Below are 22,128 nucleotides of genomic sequence, written 5' to 3' on the forward strand. Positions count from 1 at the left end.
CCTTCTCCACCACCCTGTCCACCTGTGACTCCACTTTCAAGGACTGTGAACATGTACCCCTAGATCTCTTTGTTCCGAACTCTCCCCAGTGTCCTACCATTAACTGAGTAGGTCCTGCCCTGGTTCAATCTATCAAAATGCATCACCTCATATTTATCTAAATTAAACTCCATCTACCATTCACCAGTCCACTGGCCTAATTGATCAAGGTCCTGTTGCAATCCTAATTCTTCACTATCCACCATGCCACCAAGGTTGATGTCATCTGCAAACTTGCTAACCATGACTACTATATTCTCATCCAAATCATTAATATAAATAACAAATAACAGTGGAACCAGCACTAATCCCTGAGGCACACCGCTGGTCACAGGTCTCCACTTTGATAAACAATCCTCTACACCCACTCTCTGTCCTCTGTCGTCAAGCCAATTTTGTATGCAATTGGCTACCTCACCCTGGATGCTGAGAGATTTAACCTTATGCAACAACCCACCATGTGGTATCTTGTCAAAGAGTTTGCTAAAGTCCACATCAACATAAAATTTATTTATTAGTCACAAGTAAGGCTTACATTAACACTGCAATGAAGTTACTGTGAAATTCCCTTAGTCGCCACAGTCTGCAACCTATTTGGGTCAATGTACCTAATTAGCACGCCTTTCACAATTTGAGAGGAAACCCATGCAGACACGAGGAGAATGTGCAATCTCCACACCAGCAGTGACCCAAGTTGGGAATTGAACCCAGGTCCCTGGTGCTGTGAAGCACAGTGCTAACCACTGTGCTACCGTGCCACCCCATGTTGTTTGTGAGTTGTTTCTGTAAGAAAATGTAATGCAACGAACTGCATCCTCTCGACTGATCCCCTTTATAAAGTAAACATTTGATGTGAAGATTGTTGCAGTGGTTGTGAGCTGCTGAGGTGAAGGTAATATTTATGTGAAGTGGAATACTGGTGATGTGGCAGTGTGACTTCTGAGCACTCCAGTCTGCCCTTTGTTCTTTGACTTCAATAGTGTGGGGTTGGGGTGATCAGCTGATTGGCACGTGTCCAGAGTTTGTGATTGGCTATAGTATAATTCCCTTGTCCTTGTCCAAAGGTTGTTATGTAGCTGTCACTGTGGGTGAATTTTTTTCTTTGCAAGTTGGTTGTGTGAGGTTGCACTGTAGCTGTTGTTGTTTTTCCGGAATTCCGTTCCTGTGTGAGTGAGCAACAACCCCAAGGTTGTGGACAATTCCTTTTTTACATGTTCTTCAACAGATGAGGAATGCTGCTTTTCAGATTCCTCATCTCATCCTGCTGACATGCCATGACATCAGAATGACTTCATGGCTGTTGACAAACATGTCAGTTGTGTGTCCTTGGCAGACGTTCACCCTCAGGACTGACCATGCAATAATCTAAGGCTGAAAGGAGGCAGATTGGAGAGCAGAGACCAGGGCCAATTTGTCAGCTTCTGGTTAACCACTGTTACTGTCTGCTGGACTCAACTGATCAAGCTGTAAGTGACAACAACTTGAAAGATGATTGTGGAGATTGGAAAGGTGTGTTTATAGTCAGCACAGCGATCAGCACCTCCTGTTCATGTTTCTCCTCAGGGCTCGTTTGGTGTTTGAGATGGTGCCATGCAGTGTCCCAGTGACTCGATGGAGTAGAGATATTTATTCCAACACTTCTGGCCAGTGTCATCTAGTTCAGCATCAGCTGTTATTGACTTGATGTTTACCTGTTTGTCTAGCTGATCAGATCTGCGACTGAGTGATTTCTAATCAGTGTTTCTGTGTCTTGCTCTGCCATGCCTTTTCCCAGTGAAAGCTGGCCCACCTGCTCTGTCACAGCTGCTGTGGTGTTTGTTGTCATATGCAGAGTGAACCATGTGAGGACAGGAGAAGTGCAGAGATTGCACTGGGGGCTCTGAGGCATTGGGTTGTATCTGGCTCATATACAGCAGGAGGCCTGCTGCCCTGGGACAGAAGCACTAACTAGTGGAAGGATGGGTCTCACTGGCTACTCTGGTTTGGACAATCCGTTGCACTGTTGGATTTTGATCTCTGTTTGGATGGACAGTTCACTGAGTTCCCTAACATTAGATTGTGCCCATCTGCATTTCCAGAATAGCCAGTACTACTTAAACAGAATGTGTAAGTGTAGGGTAGCAGTGAGTATGTACTCTGAGCAGTAACTTAATCTTTCTCTGTTAGTGGCAATCTATATCTTTATTTCCATCTGCCATGGTGGGATTTGAACCCATTCCTCAGCGCATTATCACTGCACCACCACCTCCCCAGGGAGTGATCTGAGTAATGCAGTGCATTGTACTTGGATTTTCAAAAGCCTTTAATAAGGGAACCCCTGGTTAAGAAGCCAATCGAATGGCAGAATCAATGGCAAATTGGCTGAGAGAGAGCAGAGATTCTAATCAAAGGATAGTTATTCAAGTCCCTACACAGACCAGCTGTACTAAACACCCTGTATCTAGTGTTATAAGAATGTTCACCTTCCACAAATATTCGAAAGGTATACAGTAGCACAGAGGTTATGTAACTCAGATCTGGACAGTTGAGATCCCACCGTAGTAGCTGGGGAGTTTAAATAAATGTGGGAAGAAAGCTTGCGTGTGTCGCGAAGGTCACAAAAATCCTGCATTGATGTACAAATCCATCTATTTAGTTTAATGTCCTTTCCGGAGGAAATCTGCCAATCTTATCCGGTCAGACTTTGACTCCCAGACCCACCCACAGCAATGTGAACAAGGGGGTGATTGTTTATTGAATGTAGGCGCTGACTCTGGAGCATATTGCTGACTTTAGTTCTTTCTCTCCGTGTTCTTATCATTTTAATTTCACCTTGCTGCTTTCAGGGCTGCTGAATGAATCATTTCTTTAGTCTCATTACTGTTCCATTTGTTCCTTCCACCATTCCATTTAGATTTGGTCTGAGTGTTGCCTCCTCCCTTTGATGTAATCCAAACTTAGTTCCTGGCCCTAACAAGAGATCATTTTTTGATGTTGGAGTGGTGAATGTGTCCAGGAGGACCACAATCTGCTGATATGTGGGCAACTCCTGGAAAGAACATAGCTGAGCACAGTGCAGTGATATCAAAACAGAAAATGCTGGATAAACTCAGCAGGTTTGGCAGTATCTGTAGAAAGAGACAGAGTTAATGTTTGGAGTCTGTATCACTAACTGTTTCTCTCTGCAGATGCTGCCAGACCTCTTGAGTTTTTCCAGCATTTGCTGTTTTTCTTTCAGATTTCCAGCAGCTGCTTTACGTATTCAGCATGACCTGATGCTATCTTCCCAGTTCGATTCTGGTACCTGAGTCAGCTGAATGTGTGTGGTCGGATAGATTTAGTCATGGTGGAGCAAGCCCCTGGGTGCAGCTTGCTGCTGCAAGGGTAAGGAGGTGGGCTGAATGGAACGCAGCAGCAGCACCTCACTTTTGCTTGTTGAGTGGGTTTCCTGGATGCTTAACCAGGTGGTCCTTCCTGTGTGAAAGCAGAGTTTCCCTGCTTTCCCAGAGGGGCAGTGAATGGCCAGTGTTGGCTCTTGTGATTGGGTGATGCTCTATAACTTCACTTCTTTTTGGTTTTTGGCATGGTGATCTCTCTCTGTTTGAGCGGTTGTTATTCTGGGCTGCAGTTTTTGGTTTCCGTCTATGTAACCTGTCACTTCCTCTGACAGTAGGATTGTGAGACTGAAGAATTAAAATGTTAATTTGTTTTTAAACCAAGTCCCACGAGATCAAAGATGGTTTTCCACCCCTGTCTCTGTAATTCCGTGTTGCTAGATTAGACCCTGGACAGGAGAGCAAGTTGAGCGGATATTCGCTGGAGTTTAAAAGAGTGAGTGATCTCCGTACCGGGCAGTAGTGTGGGCTGAAAATCTAGAGAATCGGCAAACAGACTCTCTCCGGAGAGAACACGTTCCACAATCTTCCCCATCCCCTTGCCGGCAGTCTGGGTGTGAACCTCACTACAAAGGGCGAGAACCTCATTTAAATGTATTTTAATATAATTACAAGCCCACCTCACCCCCACCATATTTTCAAATCTCACCAATGTCACACCATCCCAGTTTCATCATGGATAAGGACAAGAGTGGTCCTCGGATGAGGGTGCTTAACTGGGCAAGGGCCCAATACTTCATAATTAGAAGGAACTGGGGAATGTGGATTGGAAACAGACATTCAAGGGCAAATCTACGTTTGGTATGTGGGAGGCTTTTAAAGGCCATTGTTTGAAATGCAGGACAGACATTTCCCCACAAAAATGAAGGATAGAAATGGCAGGATTTGGGAACCATGGATGAGAGGGGAAATTGTAAGTTTAGTCAGAAGGAAAAAGGAAGCATTCGCTAGTCTAAGCATCTAAAAACTGACAAAGCCCTTGAGTATAGTGGAAGTAGGAAGGAACTTAAACATCGAATCAGGAGGGCTAAAAGAGGCCATGAAAGTCTTTAGCAAACAGGATCAAGAAGAATCTCAAGGCTTTTTATACATATATTAGGAGCAAGAGGGTAGCAAAAGAAAGAGTGGGCCCTCTCAAGGACAGTGGAGGGAAGTTATGCATGAACTAACAGGGAGGGGTGAGATCCTTCATGAATACTTTATCGGTATTCACCAAGGAGGAGGACATTACGGATATTGAGGTCAGGGATGGGTGTGTGAACGCCCTAGAGAATGTCAATATATAGAAGAGAGTGTTGAGTATTTTAAATTGCATCAAGAGAGACAAGTTCCCGGAGTGGAATGGGATCTATCCCAGGTTACTGCGGGAGGCAAGGGGAGAAATAGCTGGGGCCTTAACAAATATCTTCACATCCTGTTGGATCACAGGCGAGGTTCCAGAGGACTGGAGAACAGTCAGTGTTGTTTCCTTGTGTAAGAAAGGAGGCAGGGATACTCCTGGAAATTACAGGCCAGTGAGCCTGACATCAGTGGTGGGGAATCTTTCGGAGAAGACACTGAGGGACAAGGTGTTTGCGTATTTGGAGGAAAATGGACTAGTAAGTAACAGGTGGCACGGGTTTGCATGGGAAAGATCCTGTCTCACCAACTTGATTGAGTTTTTTGAAGAGGTGACAAAGATAATTGATGAGGGAAGGACTGTGGACGTAGTTTATATGGACTTTAGTGAGGCATTTGACAAGGATCCACATAGACTGGCGCATAAACAAAAATCGCATGGGATTCGGGGTGGGCTGGCTAGGTGGATACAGAACTGGCTTGGTTATAGAAGACAGAGTAACAGTGGAAGGATGCTTTTTAGAATGGAGATCTGTAGCTGGTGGTGTTCCGCAAGGATCAGTGCTGGGACCTCTGCTGTTTGTAGTATATATAAAGTATCTGGAGGAAAATGCGGGTGGTCTGATTAGTAAGTTTGCAGATGACACGAAGATTGGTAGAGTTGCTGGGTGCCAGAGATTATCAGAGGGTACAACAGGATATAAATATACTGGAATGTTGGGCATAGAAATGGCAGATGGAGTTTAATCCGGACAAACCCCCCTGTGCGCAGTACCAACACCCGCTACGCCCATGCCAACACTATAGTTAAGGAAGCCCACCAGACACCCCTGTCAGAAGACGAAGGAGATTTGGTATGTCCATTGTGACTCACCAGCGTTTACAGATGCACCATAGAAAGCATTCTTTCTGATTGTATCACAGCTTGGTATGGTTCCTTTTGTGACCTCAGGATGTCATATTTGACAGCAAATCAAGTACTTTCAGGATTTTGGAAGTGTAATTGCTGTTATGCAGCAAATGCAGCAGCTAAATGGGGCTACAGCAAACTGCTCCAAATGGAGTTGTGGAAGTGAGAGGACTTATTATTCTGTGCTGTTTGTGGAGGGATGAACGTTGACGCAGGAAACAAGAGAGAAGCGATCCACAACTGTTGGAACAGAAGCCCCAGTATGTGTTCAGACCACCCGACAGCGCAGGCAGGATCTCTGTATCATTGTATCCAAAATGAAGACCCCCCGGCAGTGTGGCGCTCCCTCAGCGCCCACCCCCCCGGCAGTGCGGCGCTCCCTCAGCGCCCACCCCCCGGCAGTGCAGCGCTCCCTCAGCGCCCACCCCCCGGCAGTGCGGCCTCATAATTTGGGTTGGAAGCCAGACTCCTGAGCCAGGGTTGAGTGGTTCCCACTGAGTAACAGCCTCTAAGACAGAGTCAGGAAGAGTAGGTGTTGATCCTCCTCATCCCCTTGTTTTGGGTTCTGCTGCAGCTGATAGTGACTGATTATCCCGTTTGACAACTGCTTTGTTCATGAAGGATTTGTTGATGTGCCAGTGAACCTGTTCCGTTATCAGCAGCTAAGCCTCATGTTGCTTAGCAACACTGTTCTGTACAGTTCCTTTTCTTTATTTGAAGCCGAGAGAGGGAGCAATGCGGAAAATGTTGCTGCAGATGGAGATCACCAATTACAGCGCAACATTGGCTTTGAGTTGTGTGACAGAGGTTTCCTGGAAATCCAGTCCTTCACCGCTCGTGGTGAACAAAGAACAACACCACGGGAAACAGGCCCTTCGGCCCAACGAGCCCGCGCCGCCATTTCACATTGTGAGTCCCCTCTTTCACGCATGACCCTTGTCTGCGCTTATGGCACTCCACATTGGCACTCAATATGAATTGTGTACAAACTGTGACAAGTTTATATTCTCCTGCTCTGATGCTGTAGTTCTGGTTACTGTTGGAGAAGCTGCTCTCACACAATTCATTGAGTATGCAATGGAATGGGCTGCATGGGAGGGTGGTGGAGGCAGGATGCCTCACATCCTTTAAAAAGTACCTGGATGAGTACTTGGCACATCATAACATTCGAGGCTGTGGGCCAAGTGCTGGCGTGGGATTAGGTGGGCAAGTCAGGGCCTTTCATGCATCAGTGTAGGCTTGATGGGCTGAAGGGCCTTTTTTTTGATTTTCATTTGATTTATTATTATACAGTAAAAAGCATTGTTTCTTACGCTTTATACAGGTAGTGCATACTGTTCATAGAGAAGGAAGTGCAACGGGGCCTGATTCATTCCCGTTAGTTACCAGACTTTATTCTTTACTGCTTCTCAAATCCTTTTGATTTTTATGCAACTTCAGAATTGGACCTCTATTTTAGGCTGTTACATAAGAAATAGGAGCAGGAGTAGGCCATCTAGCCCTTCGAGCCTGCCCTGCCATTCAATAAGATCATGGCTGATCTGAAGTGGATCAGTTCCACTTTCCCACTTTCTCCCCATAACCCTTAATTCCCTTGTCTATCAGAAACCTATCTACCCGTGACTTAAGTATATTTAGCGAGGCAGCCTCCACTACTTCAGTGGGCAGAGAATTCCAGAGATTCACCACCCTTTGAGTGAAGAAGTTCCTCCTCAACTCTGATCTAAACTGCCCCCGCCCCCCATCTTGAGGCTGTGCCCTCTAGTCCTGCTGTCCTTTCTGAGCGGGAAGAATCTCTCTACCTCTACCCTATCCATCTCCTTCATTATCTTATATGTCTCAATAAGATTCCCCCTCATCCTTCTGAACTCCAACAAGTACAGACCCAATCACGTATAACAGTTTGTACACTGAGTTACTCCACAATGATACTCTTGAAGGTTTTGGCAATGAGGACACTTTCAGTTGTTGTATGTGATCATGTGCGCACTGATACTGCACAGTGTCGAGTGTAAAAAAAGGATTCGCCCTTCCAGTTTGCTCTGCTGTTCAGAGCAATCATGGAAACCCTTCAGCTTCCTCTGCATTTTTCCACAGGCTTCCCATTACCTTAATTCCCTGAAAGACTCAAACTCTGTCTAACCCAGCTTAAATCAATTCAACAATTCTCTGGGGTAGAGAACCCCAGTCGAGTGGGCTACTTTGTCCTGGATGGTGTTGAGCTTCTCAAGTGTTGGAGCTGCATTCATCCAGACGAGCAGAGAGTATTCCATCAGATTCCTGATTTGTTCCGTGTAGATGGTGCACAGGCTTTGGGGAGTCAGGAGGTGCGTTTATCTCTGAGCTGCTCAGGGAGCCACCGTATTTAAATGGCAATCCAGTTGAGTTTCTGGTCAGTGATGTTGATGGAGGGGATTCAGCAATGGTAATGCAATTGATTGTCAAGGGCGATGATTAGATTCTCTCTCATTGGGGATGGTCATTCCTTGACGCATGATTTGAATGTTTTTGCCGTTTGTCCAGGTCGTGCTGCATGGTTGTCTGTTGTGTGAAACAGTGCTTTTTGACATCACATCTCAGTAGCTCTAATTTAAGGTTCTTTCCCCTTGTTCTGGACCTCTGCGTTAGAAAAAACAGTTTCTCCAACTGCAATTCCATCTCCTTTAATCATCTTAAACAGATGAATTAGATTATCCCCTAATCTTTTAAACTCAAGGGAATATACACCTGTTCATGCAACCTGTCCTCATAAGTCTCACCCTCAGTATTTGGCCCTGGCTAGCTGCTTCATTCAATTCTGTGTTGCTGGGATTTCCTTTCAGATTCATTTATTCTTATTTTCTAGATATATAACCAGAGGTAACCATTTAGTATGGGAAAAATTTGCTCTATTAATCTCTGGCTGTTTGCTCAAGAATAGAGAAGGTTATAGGTTAAAATCTTTTCGATTTAAGGTAAGGTTTGATAAGATGCTTCCACTTATGAAGACAGCAAAACTAAGAATCTTAATCTAAGACAGTTAAGAAAGTACACTTCTTACTGTGCCCACCCCAGTCCAACACCGGCATCACTACAAGATTGTTAATGATTCCAGGAAACAATTATGCAGAGGTAGCACAAAGAATAGTTGAGTCTCAGAGCTTTGACACACTTAAGGTGAAGTTAGATCGATAAGGGAGAAAGGTATCAAGAATATGCTGATTGGATTGTTGAATGAGGATGGGAACGCACACACTGGTGTAGATGAATTTTTATCCTGTGACTTCTATATGATTTGATCTTGCGGCTCCAGTGTTTTCTGAATTGGATTGGGATAACTGTGTATCATGATGGACTTTTACCTAGAATCTGCAGTGTAGAAACAGGCCATTCAGCCCAATTGGTTTGTGCTGGTACTTATACTCTACCTGAGCCGCCTCCCATTCAATTGCTTCTCACTATAGTAGCATAAGCTTCAATTCCTTTCTCTCTCAGTAATTACCTATCTTCCCCTTAAATGTATCTGCACTATTCACCTCAAACACTCTCTGTGAGAGCAAGTGGGCTCCACATTTTCCCCACTCTCTGGGTAAAGTTGTTTCTCTGGAATTCCCATTGGATTTATTAATGACTATCTTCCATTTAGGTTCCTTATTTTTGGACTCCATAAAGCAAAAATATTTTTTGTACATTTAATCTATTCATATTCTGCACAGGCTAACACACCCTCTGCTCCCTTTCACAACCTCTGGCAAGTTTATTTGAGACAGTTCAAATCTCCCATGGTTGTTATTCCATGTTTTTATCTCCACATTTCTCCCTCCAGTCGTCTTCCACAGTGAGCTGGTCTATACTTTCCCACCATCAATGTAGTCCATCTTTCTTAACTCATTTGAATTTTGTTTCTATATAAATGTTCCCTTTCCAAATTTCTCTTTAGTTGTGTGAGCTGTGGGACCTTTGCCCCCTGTGATAAACAAGAAAATTCCACAATAATAGACATAGAATCGATGGCTTGTTGCCTTGCCTCTTATGATGCATGTACTGGGCTGCCTCTATATTAAACAGCACTGTAATACAATGCTTCTGGTTTATGGAAAGGAGTCAGTTACATCAGTGTGAATAGCTGCTCCCCAAGATCCCTTACACAGTGCTCAACAAACAGCAACATCCTTTCAGAGAGAAACAACTATGGAAAGTATCGCTGACCCTGGGAACAGACGCACAGCAACAGTCCTGTTTACACAGTAAGAATTGAAAGCCAGTACACTTCAGAAATCAGCTCCAGTGATTCACTCATCAACTGGGCAGCGAGAGAGGTAATGTGGAGATGCTGGCATTGGACTGGGGTAAGCACAGTAAGAAGTCTCTCAACATCAGGTTAAAGTCCAACAGGTTTATTTGGTAGCACAAGCCATTAGTTTTCAGAGTGCTGCTCCTTTATCAGGTGAGTGGGAGTTGTATTCACAAACAGGGCATTTAAAGAGACAAACTCAATTTACAAAATAATCGTTGGAATGCGAGTCTTTACAGGTAATCAAGTCTTAAAGGTACAGGCAGTGTGAGTGGTGAGAGGGTCTTAAAGGTACAGACAATGTGAGTGGAGAGAGGGTTCAGCAGAGGTTAAAGAGATGTGTATTGTCTCCAGCCAGGACAGTTAGTGAGATTTTGCAAGCCCAGGCAGGTTGTGGCGTTACGGATAGCATGACATAAAGCCAAGATCCAAGTTGAGGCCGTCCTCGTGTGCTGAACTTGGCTGTCAGTCTCTGCTCAGTGACTCTGCGTTGTCGTGTGTTATGAAGGCTGCCTTGGAGAACGCTTATCTGAAGATTAGACGCCAACTGTCTGTGACCGCTGAAGTGTTCCTGAACAGGAAGAAAACACCCTTGCCGACGGACAAGCCCTCCGTACACACAGGATCTGCTCAGATGAGGAGGATCGCAACAGACACCTCCAGATGCTGAAAGACGCCCTCATAAGAACAGGATATGACACTCAACTCATCGGTCGGCAGTTTCAACGCGCCACAGTGAAAAACCACACAACCACCTCAGAAGACAAGCACGGGACATGGTGGACAGCGTACCCTTCGTCGTCCAGTACTTCCCTGGAGTGGAGAAGCTACGACATTTTCTCCGGCGCCTTCAACGTGTCATTGAAGACGAACATCTCACCAAGGCCATCCCCACACCCCCACTTCTTGCCTTCAAACAATCACACGACCTCAAACAAACCATTGTCTGCAGCAAACTACCCAGCCTTCAGGAGAACAGTGACCACAACACCACACAACCCTACCACAGGATCATTGACACGGATGCCATTATCTCACGTGAGAACACCATCCACCAGGTACACGGTACATACTCTTGTAACTCGACCAACGTTGTCTACCTGATACGCTGCAGGAAAGGATGTCCCAAAGCATGGTACATTGGGGAGACCATGCAGATGCTACGACAACGGATGAATGAACACCGCTCGACAATCACCAGGCAAGACTGTTCTCTTCCAGTCGGGGAACACTTCAGCAGTCATGGGCATTCGGCCTCTGATCTTCGGGTCAGCATTATCCAAGGCTGCCTTCACGACAGCGCGGAGTTGCTGAGCAGAAACTGATAACCAAGTTCCGCACACGTGAGGACGGCCTCACCCGGTATTTTGGGTTCATGTCACACTATCTGTAACCCCCACGACTTGCCTAGGCTTGCAAAATCTCACTAACTGTCCTGCCTCTTTAAACTCTGCTTAACCCTCTCTCCACTCACATTGTCTGCACCTTTAAGACTTCATTACCTGTAAAGACTCACATTCCAACCATTATTTTGTAAATTGAGTTTGTGTCTTTATTTGCCCTGTTTGTGAACAGAACTCCCACTCACCTGATGAAGGGGCAGCGCTCCGAAAGCTAGTGGCTCGTGCTACCAAATAAACCTGTTGGACTTTAACCTGGTGTTGTGAGACCTCTTACAGGGAGAGAGAGCCATATGACCCATCCTGCAGTCAATGGCAGAGCCTGCCTACAGTGGGTGTGATACAGTCTCGGTTTTGTGATTTTCAACAAAACCCAGCTTGCAGGTGCAGCAGGTGGTCAGGAAGGCAAATGGGACGCTGGCCTTCATAGCGAGGGGGATTGAATATAAAAGTAGGGAGGTCTTGCTGCGGCTGTATAGGGCATTGGTGAGGCCGCAGCTGGAGTACTGTGTGCAGTTTTGGGCACCGCACCTGCGCAAAGATATTTTGGCCTTGGAGGGAGTGCAGAGGTGGTTTACTAGGCTGATGCCGGAGTTGAGGGGGTTGAGCTATGAGGAGAGGCTGAATAAACTGGGCTTGTACTTGTTAGAGTTTAGAAGAATGAGGGGAGATCTCATTGAGACATATAAGATGATGAATGGGATGGATAGGATAGAGGTGGAGAGACTCTTCCCGCTCAAAAAAGACAGTAGGACTAGGGGGCACAGCCTCAAGATAAAGGGGGGGCGGTTTAGAACGGAGTTGAGGAGGAACGTCTTCACTCAAAGGGTGGTGAATCTCTGGAATTCTCTGCCCGTTGAAGTGGTGGAGGCTGCCTCACTAAATATTTTTAAGACGCGGGTTGATGGGTTTTTGATAAGAGAGGGGATTAAGGGTTATGGGGAGAAAGCGGGAAAGTGGAACTGAGCAGCGACGGATCAGCCATGATCTTATTGAATGGCGGGGCAGGCTCGAAGGGCTAGATGGCCTACTCCTGCTCCTATTTCTTATGTTCTTATGTTCTTATAAGGAATAGGAGCAGGAGTAGTTAACTTGGCTGCTCAGACCTGCTCTGCTATTCAATAAGACCATGGCTGCTCTCATCTTGGTCCCATCTCCACTTTCCTGTGTGGCTCCCACAACCCTGTTGGAGCTAAACTCTGTCTAATTCAGCTTTGAATGTTTTCAATGTCCAAACCTCCTCCTCCTCCTCAGGAAGAAAATTTCAAAGAATTAGCAACACTTGGAGAGAAAATATTTCTCCTCACCTCTACGTTAAATGGGAAACTCCTTAAACTGTGGCCCCTATTCTAGATTACTGTACAAGGAAAAAAAAACTTTCAGAATCCATCCTGTCAGGTTCCCTCAGAATCTGATGTGTTAAATAAGATCCCCTTATTTTCCAGAAATCTAACGGATACAGGCCCAACCTTTTCAACCTTTCTTCAGAAGGTAGTCCCTTTATCCAGGAAATTTCTCACGTGAATGACATAAAACTCATTGTATTGTCCTTCCACTGTGATACTGACTATCAAACCACTCCCAACTCCAAACTGGACTCTCTCTCTCACTTCAGCTCCAGCTGCTGCCTCCCTCCCCCATGCCACCATTTAATCCCCAACCCCACCAACTTCACCCAAATCCTGTTGTCTCTCCCGCGTCTGAAAGTGTTTCCAGTGGCAGGCAGGATGATATCGGTGGACACAGTTTGAAGATAATTAATGAAATATCTAATGGGATTAGAGGGTGGACTGAGTACCCTCCACCTTTCTTGTGAAATGGTATCGCTGTGCCGGAGTGTGAGGGTTAAATTGATGGCTTGTTCTTCTGTCTGTTGCAGGACGGTAATTCTGAGTGAGGGGCCTTGTAAACGTTACTGATTAAAAGATGAGTGTGATCGCCTACCTAAAGACACAGTTCATCATTCACCTTTTACTTGGATTTGTGTTTGTTGTCAGCGGCTTGTTCATCAACTTCATCCAACTGTGCACCCTCCCGATCTGGCCAATCAACAAGCAGCTATATCGGCATCTCAACTGCCGACTCGCTTACTCTCTTTGGAGCCGTGAGTATTCATCGCAGTCCTCTCCCTGGTCCGACTGTGCTCAGCACACGTTTCAGATTTACTGGGATTAGGAGATGCATTCGTGGCCCATTCCTATAAAAATCCTGCTCATAGTTGGCTCAATTCCCACACATTTCATCCTTACTCTCGAGCACCAGCACACCCGTAACAAAATGGGGCTGCTTAACTGACCGGAAAGCTATCCCTGAGTGGATATGGTTCCGCTTGGAGACTGAGATATAGTATACATGTATTTACCTGTTAACCTTGTACCTGTCCTGGGAATGTTTGATGGGGACAGTGTAAAGGGAGCTTTATTCTGAATCTAATCCAATGCTGTACCTGTCCTGGGAGTGTTTGTTGGGGACAGTGTAGAGGGAGATCTTTGGCCACAACGCATTGGCAAAAGTTTCTAAAAAGAACGCCAAATAATAGAAGTTTTCAGTAATGACTGGGTTTCTGCCGGGTTTCTTGCTGTTGAAACTTCGCTGCCAGTGAGTAACATTTCAAATACTCTTCCACATTGTCTTCCGAGCAAATGGCTCAGAACACATTTTACTCCCTGTCCTTGATGATTGATGTTTCTTGTTTTAATCTCTCTTCTGGCCAGCTGGATTGATGTGTTTCTTGGTCTCTGTGCTCCTGATGTGCTTGTTAATCTTGGCTCTTTGCTGTCTGTGTCTGTAGAGCTGGTTTTGCTGCTGGAATGGTGGTCAGGCACCGAATGTACGCTTTTCACTGACCAAGCCACGGTGGACAAATTTGGCAAAGAACATGTTATTGTCATCTTAAATCACAATTTTGAGATTGACTTCCTCTGCGGTTGGACCATGTGCGAGAGATACGGAATCCTAGGGGTCAGTAACACTAACCTTTTTACCGTTTTTCCGAGGCATGTGGGATAGGAGACTGTCCTGCACGCTCCTGTTTTAATTTGATTCCCCATTCTTTTCTCCCTGCTCGGAGCAGGGACTTTACAATTGGTTTAGAACCTGTTGCTACAAATCACTCTGTGTGCATTTCTTGATTTTATGTCTTACTTTGCAGTGTCCTGGGTGATGATCCCAATGAACACTAATGAACTGTGCCAGAACTGAAAAGGTTGTGGGAGGGTGATGGGAGTGTTAATGTAGCTAAAAGCATGAAAGAATATCTACCATTGTGAGTGTAGCTGGGTTGAACACTTGGCAGTGAGGGCTAGAGGTCTGGTCAATGAGTTTTTGGATATGCTTGGCTTGTTGGGTGATGTGAGGTGGGGGCACAGGGTGTGGGAGTGAAGTATGGGTGTCTACGGATCGGAGAAGTGATGTTGTTGTCTTATCAATTATATTGTTATGGTTCATTTTTTAAAATTTCATCTTGTGGGAAGTGGGCTGGCTGGGATTGCTGATATCTAATTGCCCTCGAGAAGGTGGTGGTGAGCTATCGTCTTCAGCCGCTAATTCCCAATGTGTAGGTACACCCACAATGCTATTAGGGAGGAAGTATGAGGATTGTGACCCAGTGACACTGAAGATATGTTTCCATTAAACTTTTGTCCTTTGCTACAGTGCCTCTTTAAGGGGATATCGCTTTGTTAATTGGTTTATTTAATTGATTTGTTTATTTAAAAGAACATTATGAATAGGAGATAGCTGGGACCCTGGATTTGGGCAAGGAGTATTTACACTGAACAAAGTCAATAAACTCAGCAAGAAAAGTTTGACTCTTAGTTTTGACTTCAACAAGTAGCTAGAATCCTGTTAAACAAGGAGCAGAGTGGTGTTGAGAGGGCAAGGTGTGTGATCAGAATTTCCACTTGTCTTATATTGCTTAAGCATACCTGTTTTATTCATTTCTCTGATATTTACAGAGCTCCAAAGTGTTGGCAAAGAAGGAATTGCTGTATGTGCCTCTGATTGGGTGGACGTGGTATTTCCTGGAGATAGTCTTTTGTAAACGTCGTTGGGATGAAGACAGAGACACAGTTGTGAATGGATTAAAGGCTTTGCGGGACTACCCAGAATATATGTGGGTGAGTACACAACTCTAGGCACTGCCCAGTGAGGCACTGCTTTGAAACAACAAACACCAGTACAAGAGAGAAACTAAGATACCTAGTGGAACAAATATGGAATTCCTGAAAAGCTATGGAGTCCTTATCGCACTTGGAGAGCACTGTTGAGGCAGCTTTATCAAGCCCTGTGCTGTACCTCTGTCCTGGGAGTGTTTGATGGGGGGACAGTGTAGAGGGAGCTTTACTCTGTATCTAACCCTGTGCTGTACCTGTCCTGGGAGTGTTTGATGGGGGACAGTGTAGAGGGAGCTTTACTCTGTATCTAACCCCATGCTGTACCTGCCCTGGGAGTGTTTGATGGGGGGACAGTGTAGAGGGAGCTTTACTCTGTATCTAACCCCTTGCTGTACCTGTCCTGGGAGTGTTTGATGCGGGGGGGACAGTGTAGAGGGAGCTTTACTCTGTATCTAACCCTGTGCTGTACCTGCCCTGGGAGTGTTTGATGGGGGGACAGTGTAGAGGGAGCTTTACTCTGTATCTAACCCCATGCTGTACCTGTCCTGGGAGTGTTTGATGGGGGGACAGTGTAGAGGGAGCTTTACTCTGTATCTAACCCCGTGCTGTACCTGTCCTGGGAGTGTTTGATGGGGACAGTGTAGAGGGAGCTTTACTCTGTATCTAAGCCCTCCTTGTTGACTATTCCTGTCAGTTCCATCTCCCACTTTATGCCGTAATCCATGATATTTCCTTCAAGTACTCAGCCAGTTTCCACCTGAAATTGTTCATTATTGCTGCTTCCACCATCCTCATGAGCATCAAGGTCGAGGGCATTACCTGTCAACATGTAGAAATGCTCTTCCTTACGTTCCCTCCTGTCTGTGTCTCCATAATCCCGATGCTCACTGCTTTTTTTTTTATCTGCCTGATCCAAAGCTGCACATTTGATTCAAAATTCCTTTCATAAGAACATAAGAAATAGGAGCAGGAGTAGGCCATCTAGCCCTTCAAGCCTGCCCCGCCATTCAATAAGATCATGACTGATCTGTCGTGGCTCAGTCCCACTTTCCCGCCCTCTCCCCATAACCCTTAATCCCCTCTCTTATCAAGAACCCATCAACCCGCTTCTTAAAAATATTTAGTGAGGCAGCCTCCACCACTTCAACGGGCAGAGAATTCCAGAGATTCACCACCCTTTGAGTGAAGAAGTTCCTCCTCAACTCCGTTCTAAACCGCCCCCCCTTTATCTTGAGGCTGTGCCCCCTAGTCCTACTGTCTTTTTTGAGCGGGAAGAGTCTCTCCACCTCTATCCTATCCATCCCATTCATCATCTTATACGTCTCAATGAGATCTCCCCTCATCCTTCTAAACTCTAACGAGTACCAGCCCAGTTTATTCAGCCTCTCCTCATAGCTCAACCCCCTCAACTCCGGTATCAGCCTAGTAAACCACCTCTGCACTCCCTCCAAGGCCAAAATATCTTTGCGCAGGTGCGGCGCCCAAAACTGCACACAGTACTCCAGCTGCGGCCTCACCAATGCCCTATACAGCTGCAGCAAGACCTCCCTACTTTTATATTCAATCCCCCTCGCTAGCATCCCATTCGCCTTCCTGACCACCTGCTGCACCTGCAAGCTGGGTTTTTGCGACTCATGCACAAGGACCCCGAGGTCCCTCTGCACCGTCGCCTGCTGCAGTTTTTCGCCCTGTAAGTAATAGTCCTTCCTACCATTCTTCCTACCAAAGTGGACCACCTCACACTTGCCAACATTAAATTCCATTTGCCATTTCCTGGCCCATTCGCTCAGCCTATCTAGATCCTTCTGCAGACTCTCCACACCCTCCGCACAATTTGCCGTTCCCCCAATCTTGGTGTCATCAGCAAATTTCGACACCCTACACTCGGTTCCCTCCTCCAGATCATCTACATAAATGGTAAAAAGCTGAGGCCCCAGCACCGACCCCTGGGGCACTCCACGAGTCACCAACCGCCAATCCGAATAGCACCCGTTGACCCCCACTCTCTGCCTCCTATTTGACAACCAATCCTCTATCCATGCTAACACCCTACCCCCAACTCCATGCCCCTCGACCTTCTGCAATAACCTCTCAATCTCCTTTTTTGTGGAGGAAGGTAACCTAGACTCTCCAACCTAACCTAGCTCGTAGCCAAAATCCTCTCATCCCTCAACCAGTTCTGTTAAATCATCTCCGCACCCACCCAAGGACCTTTGCACCCTTCCTACAATGTGGTCACGTCCAACACTGGATGTCCTGAGATTTGAGCTAGTGCCTAACTGGAACTTTCATCATAACCTCCCCACTTTTGTACTCGATGCCTTAATTTATGAAGCCAAGATCCCAAATGCTCTGTGAACCATTCTCTTCACTTCTACCTTCAAATACCTGCTGGAAAGAAATATCATATTTTCCAATTCCTGTGGGACACTGCGAAGGAGACTTGTGGGACTGTGTGAAACTAGTTTAATTTAGTTGAAGATAAAGGGAAAATACTGTGGATGCTGGAATCTGAAACAAACAGAAAATGCTGGAGAAAGTCAGCACGCCTGACAGCATCTGCGGAGAGAGAAAAAAGTCAACATTTTGAGTCTAGATGACCCTCCGTCAGAGCTCAAGAGATGGTTCAGCCTGACTCGAAACATTGACTCTCTCTACAGATGCTGTCAGACCTGCTGAGTTTCTCTAGCATTTTCTGTTTTTGTTTCATTTAATTGAAGACGGTCAGGCTACAACATTTAAATCATCAAAAGGCTGAGATGTAAAAACAGGCATTTAAAGTGGAGGTGAATTAAGCTAAGATAGGATACACGTAAATATAACATGGATAGAGATTTGCAGGAGGAAATGGAGAGGGATTATATGTTTTCACTTTTTGAATTTCAAAGAGAATAGAACACAAGGAGTAGAAGCAGGATTAGGTCACTAGGCCATTCCAGCCTACCCCACCATTCAATACAATCATGGCTGATCTGTCCCGGCCTCTAACTCCTATTCTGTGCCATTTCCCCATCACCCTCTATTCCTTGATCTATCAAATATTTATCCACCTCCATTTTAAATACCTCTAATGATCCAGTCTCCACTACCATGTGGGGCAGCAAATTCCAGAGATTCAACACACTCTGCGAGAAGAAATTTCTACCCACCTCCGTTTTAAATGACCAGCCCTTTGTCTTGTCGCTGTGTCCCCCTGTTTGAGACTCTCCCACTGGTGAAAGCATCTCACCATTTACCCCAAGCCCTTTCAGAATCTTATATGTTTGAATAAGGTCACCCCTCGCTCTTCTAAACTCCCAAGGAAGACAGACCCGGATTATTTAATCTCTCATGATAGGACAACCCTCTCGTCCCAGGAATTACCCTGGTGAATCTCCCTTGGACTGCCTCCAATCTTACTATATCCTTTTTCAAGTAAAGGGACTGAAACTGCAGGCAGTGTTCCAGGTGAGACCTCACCCACACCCTGCCCAATTGCAGTAAAACCTCCCTGCTTTTAAACTCCAACCCTTTTACAGTAAAGGCCAAAATGTTGTTTTTCTTCTTAACTATTTGTTGGACCTGCCTGCTAGTTTTCTGTGATTCATGCACTCGAACACAGATCTCCCTCTAGTTCACTCACCTGCAATCTCTCTCCATTTATATAATCTGCCTTTTAATCTGCCTCTGACCAAAGTGCATGACCTTACACTTCCCCGTATTAAACTCCATTTGCCAGGTTTTTGCCCAGTCACCCAATCTATCTACATCTCGTTGCAAGATCACAATATCCTTGGGCAGGCTCGAGGGGCTAGATGGCCTACTCCTGCTCCTATTTCTTATGTTCTCATCATAGCCTGCCCTTCCACCTTTCTTTGTATCATCAGTAAATTTGGAAACCTTACATTCTGTTCCTCCTTTCAGGTCATGAATGTAAGTAGTGAACAGTTGCAGATCAAGAACTGATCCCTGTGCTACTCCACTAGTTGCATCTTTCCACTCTGATTATGACCCATTTAGTCCAACTCTCTGTTTTGTATGTGACAGCCAGTTTTCAATCCATGCTAACATACTTCCACCAATTCCATGGGCTTTTACTTTATGCCTCTTATGAGGCACCTTGTTGAATGCCTTTTGAAAATCTGAATACACTACATCTACGGGTTCCCTTCTTTCTGTCCTCCCTGTTACATCCTCAAAGACTTAAAATAATGATTTACCTTTCTTAAAACCACATTGACTAGATTTGATTATATTCTGCTTTTCTAAATGATTAGCTATTTCCTCTTTGATTATTGACTCCAGCGTCTTGCCAATAATAGATGTTAAAGTGACGAGCTGGTAGTTTCCTGCCTCCTGCCTTTCTCCCTTTTTTAACAAGGTCCCACATTTACCTGAGCCGTCTGTTTCCTATTTATATATCTGTAGAAACCCTTACTGTTTTATGCTGTGTTAAAAGTTTTTTCAAACTTTTTAGTTTTTTTGCTGCTGATCCTAAAAGTTTCCCAGTGCTCTGGTCTCCCACAATTCCTTGTCACTTTGTATGTCCTGCTTTTCAACTGAGCATTATCCTTGTCCTCTGTGTCAACCATAGATTTAGCCCACCCTTGAAAGGAAGGTTTAGTACTGGCAAAGATAATGAGTGAATAAAGGAATGTTAAGACAATTTTACCCAGAAGTACAGGCTTCAAAGGCAACATAATGAATTTTTCCATTCTTGGAGAGGTAACTTCCAAAGCAGTTCCAGAACACTGGGTTTAAAGATCAAATAGAAAAAGTATATTTCACAAAAATTGAGAACTGAGTTAGGAGAAGTCATGTGACATTCTGAAGAGTGTATTGTGCTGGCAAGCAGCATCCAGCCACCCAGTGTGCGTGGAACCTGTACCCCAGTGAGAGTCAGTGTGTGTGGGAGCCGTACCCCAGTGAGAGTCAGTGTGTGTGGGAACCGTACCCCAGTGAGAGTCAGTGTGAATGGGACCCGTACCCCAGTGAGAGTCAGTGTGTGTGGGAGCCGTACCCCAGTGAGAGTCAGTGTGAATGGGACCCGTACCCCAGTGAGAGTCAGTGTGTGTGACCCGTACCCCAGTGAGAGTCAGTGTGTGTGGGAGCCGTACCCCAGTGAGAGTCAGTGTGACTGGTACCCGTACCCCAGTGAGAGTCAGTGTGCGTGTGGGACCCGTACCCCAGTGAGAGTCAGTGTGTGTGTGGGAGCCGTACCCCAGTGAGAGTCGGTGTGTGGGAGCCGTACCCCAGTGAGAGTCAGTGTGTGTGGGAGCCGTACCCCAGTGAGAGTCAGTGTGTGTGTGGGACCCGTACCCCAGTGGGAGTCAGTGTGTGTGTGGGAGCCGTACCCCAGTGAGAGTCAGTGTGTGTGTGGGAGCTGTACCCCAGTGAGAGTCGGTGTGTGGGAGCCGTACCCCAGTGAGAGTCAGTGTGTGTGTGGGAGCCGTACCCCAGTGAGAGTCAGTGTGTGTGTGGGAGCCGTACCCCAGTGAGAGTCAGTGTGTGTGTGGGACCCGTACCCCAGTGAGAGTCAGTGTGACTGGGACCCGTACCCCAGTGAGAGTCAGTGTGTGTGTGGAACCCGTACCCCAGTGAGAGTCAGTGCCTTGAGTATAGGTCAGTTTGTGAATAGAATCATTACCTGTGACGCTCTTCCTATTTTAGTTCCTGTTATACTGTGAAGGCACACGGTTTACGGAGAAGAAGCATCGTATTAGTATGGAAGTTGCTGAATCAAAAGGTTTGCCGAAACTAAAATATCACCTGTTACCAAGGACCAAAGGGTTTACCACCACTGTCGAATACCTCAGGGGAACAGGTGAGCTGGGCCACTCAGTGACACGTTTTGCTATCCCACGTTGGATTGGTTTTTGTATTGCTGGCATTGTGTGTTGCTGGCTCTAAGACCCCAGCTAGTCTCTGATGTCATGTCCAATCATGCTATTCACCCATTCCCACTCCCACCACCTCCAGTCAAACATCCTGACATTGTCTCCTATTCATTGAGCCTCTTCCATACATACACACACCAACTCTCACTGGGGTACGGGTCCCACACACACTGACTCTCCCTGGGGTACGGGTCCCACACACACTGACTCTCACTGGGGTACGGGTCCCACACACACCAACTCTCACTGGGGTACGGGTCCCACACACACCATCTCTCACTGGGGTACGGGTCCCCCACACACACTGACTCTCACTGGGGTACAGGTCCCACACACACCATCTCTCACTGGGGTACGGGTCCCCCACACACACTGACTCTCACTGGGGTACGGGTCCCCCACACACACTGACTCTCACTGGGGTACAGGTCCCACACACACTGACTCTCACTGGGGTACGGGTCCCACGCACACTGACTCTCACTGGGGTACGGGTCCCACACACACTGACTCTCACTGGGGTACGGGTCCCACACACACTGACTCTCACTGGGGTACGGCTCCCACACACACTGACTCTCACTGGGGGTTGGGTCCCACACACACACTGACTCTCACTGGGGTTTGGGTCCCACACACACACTGACTCTCACTGGGGTACGGGTCCCACACACACTGACTCTCACTGGGGTACGGCTCCCCCACACACACTGACTCTCACTGGGGTACGGGTCCCACACACACACTGACTCTCACTGGGGGTTGGGTCCCACACACACACTGACTCTCACTGGGGGATGGGT

General features: G+C 46.2%; 1 protein-coding gene across 3 annotated transcripts in view; it reads left to right on the top strand.

Annotated features, from left to right (window-relative positions):
- The window catches only part of LOC145338777 (1-acyl-sn-glycerol-3-phosphate acyltransferase gamma-like), a 57,599-nt gene that overhangs the window by 15,092 nt on the left and 20,379 nt on the right, over positions 1–22,128 (top strand). For 2 of the 3 annotated variants that reach the window (XM_080183170.1, XM_080183169.1), the window contains exons 2-5: positions 13,214–13,438; positions 14,126–14,295; positions 15,291–15,452; positions 21,099–21,252. In XM_080183170.1, the coding sequence (XP_080039296.1) occupies positions 13,261–13,438; positions 14,126–14,295; positions 15,291–15,452; positions 21,099–21,252 (664 nt within the window). In that variant the 5' untranslated portion in view covers positions 13,214–13,260. Of the gene's footprint in view, positions 1–1,351; positions 1,506–13,213; positions 13,439–14,125; positions 14,296–15,290; positions 15,453–21,098; positions 21,253–22,128 lie in introns of those variants that run through there. The other variant, XM_080183171.1, reaches the window with a different exon arrangement.

This window comes from Carcharhinus amblyrhynchos, unplaced genomic scaffold (assembly GCF_965287045.1).
Source record: "Carcharhinus amblyrhynchos unplaced genomic scaffold, sCarAmb.v2.hapA chromosome_169, whole genome shotgun sequence".
Lineage (NCBI taxonomy): Eukaryota > Metazoa > Chordata > Chondrichthyes > Carcharhiniformes > Carcharhinidae > Carcharhinus > Carcharhinus amblyrhynchos.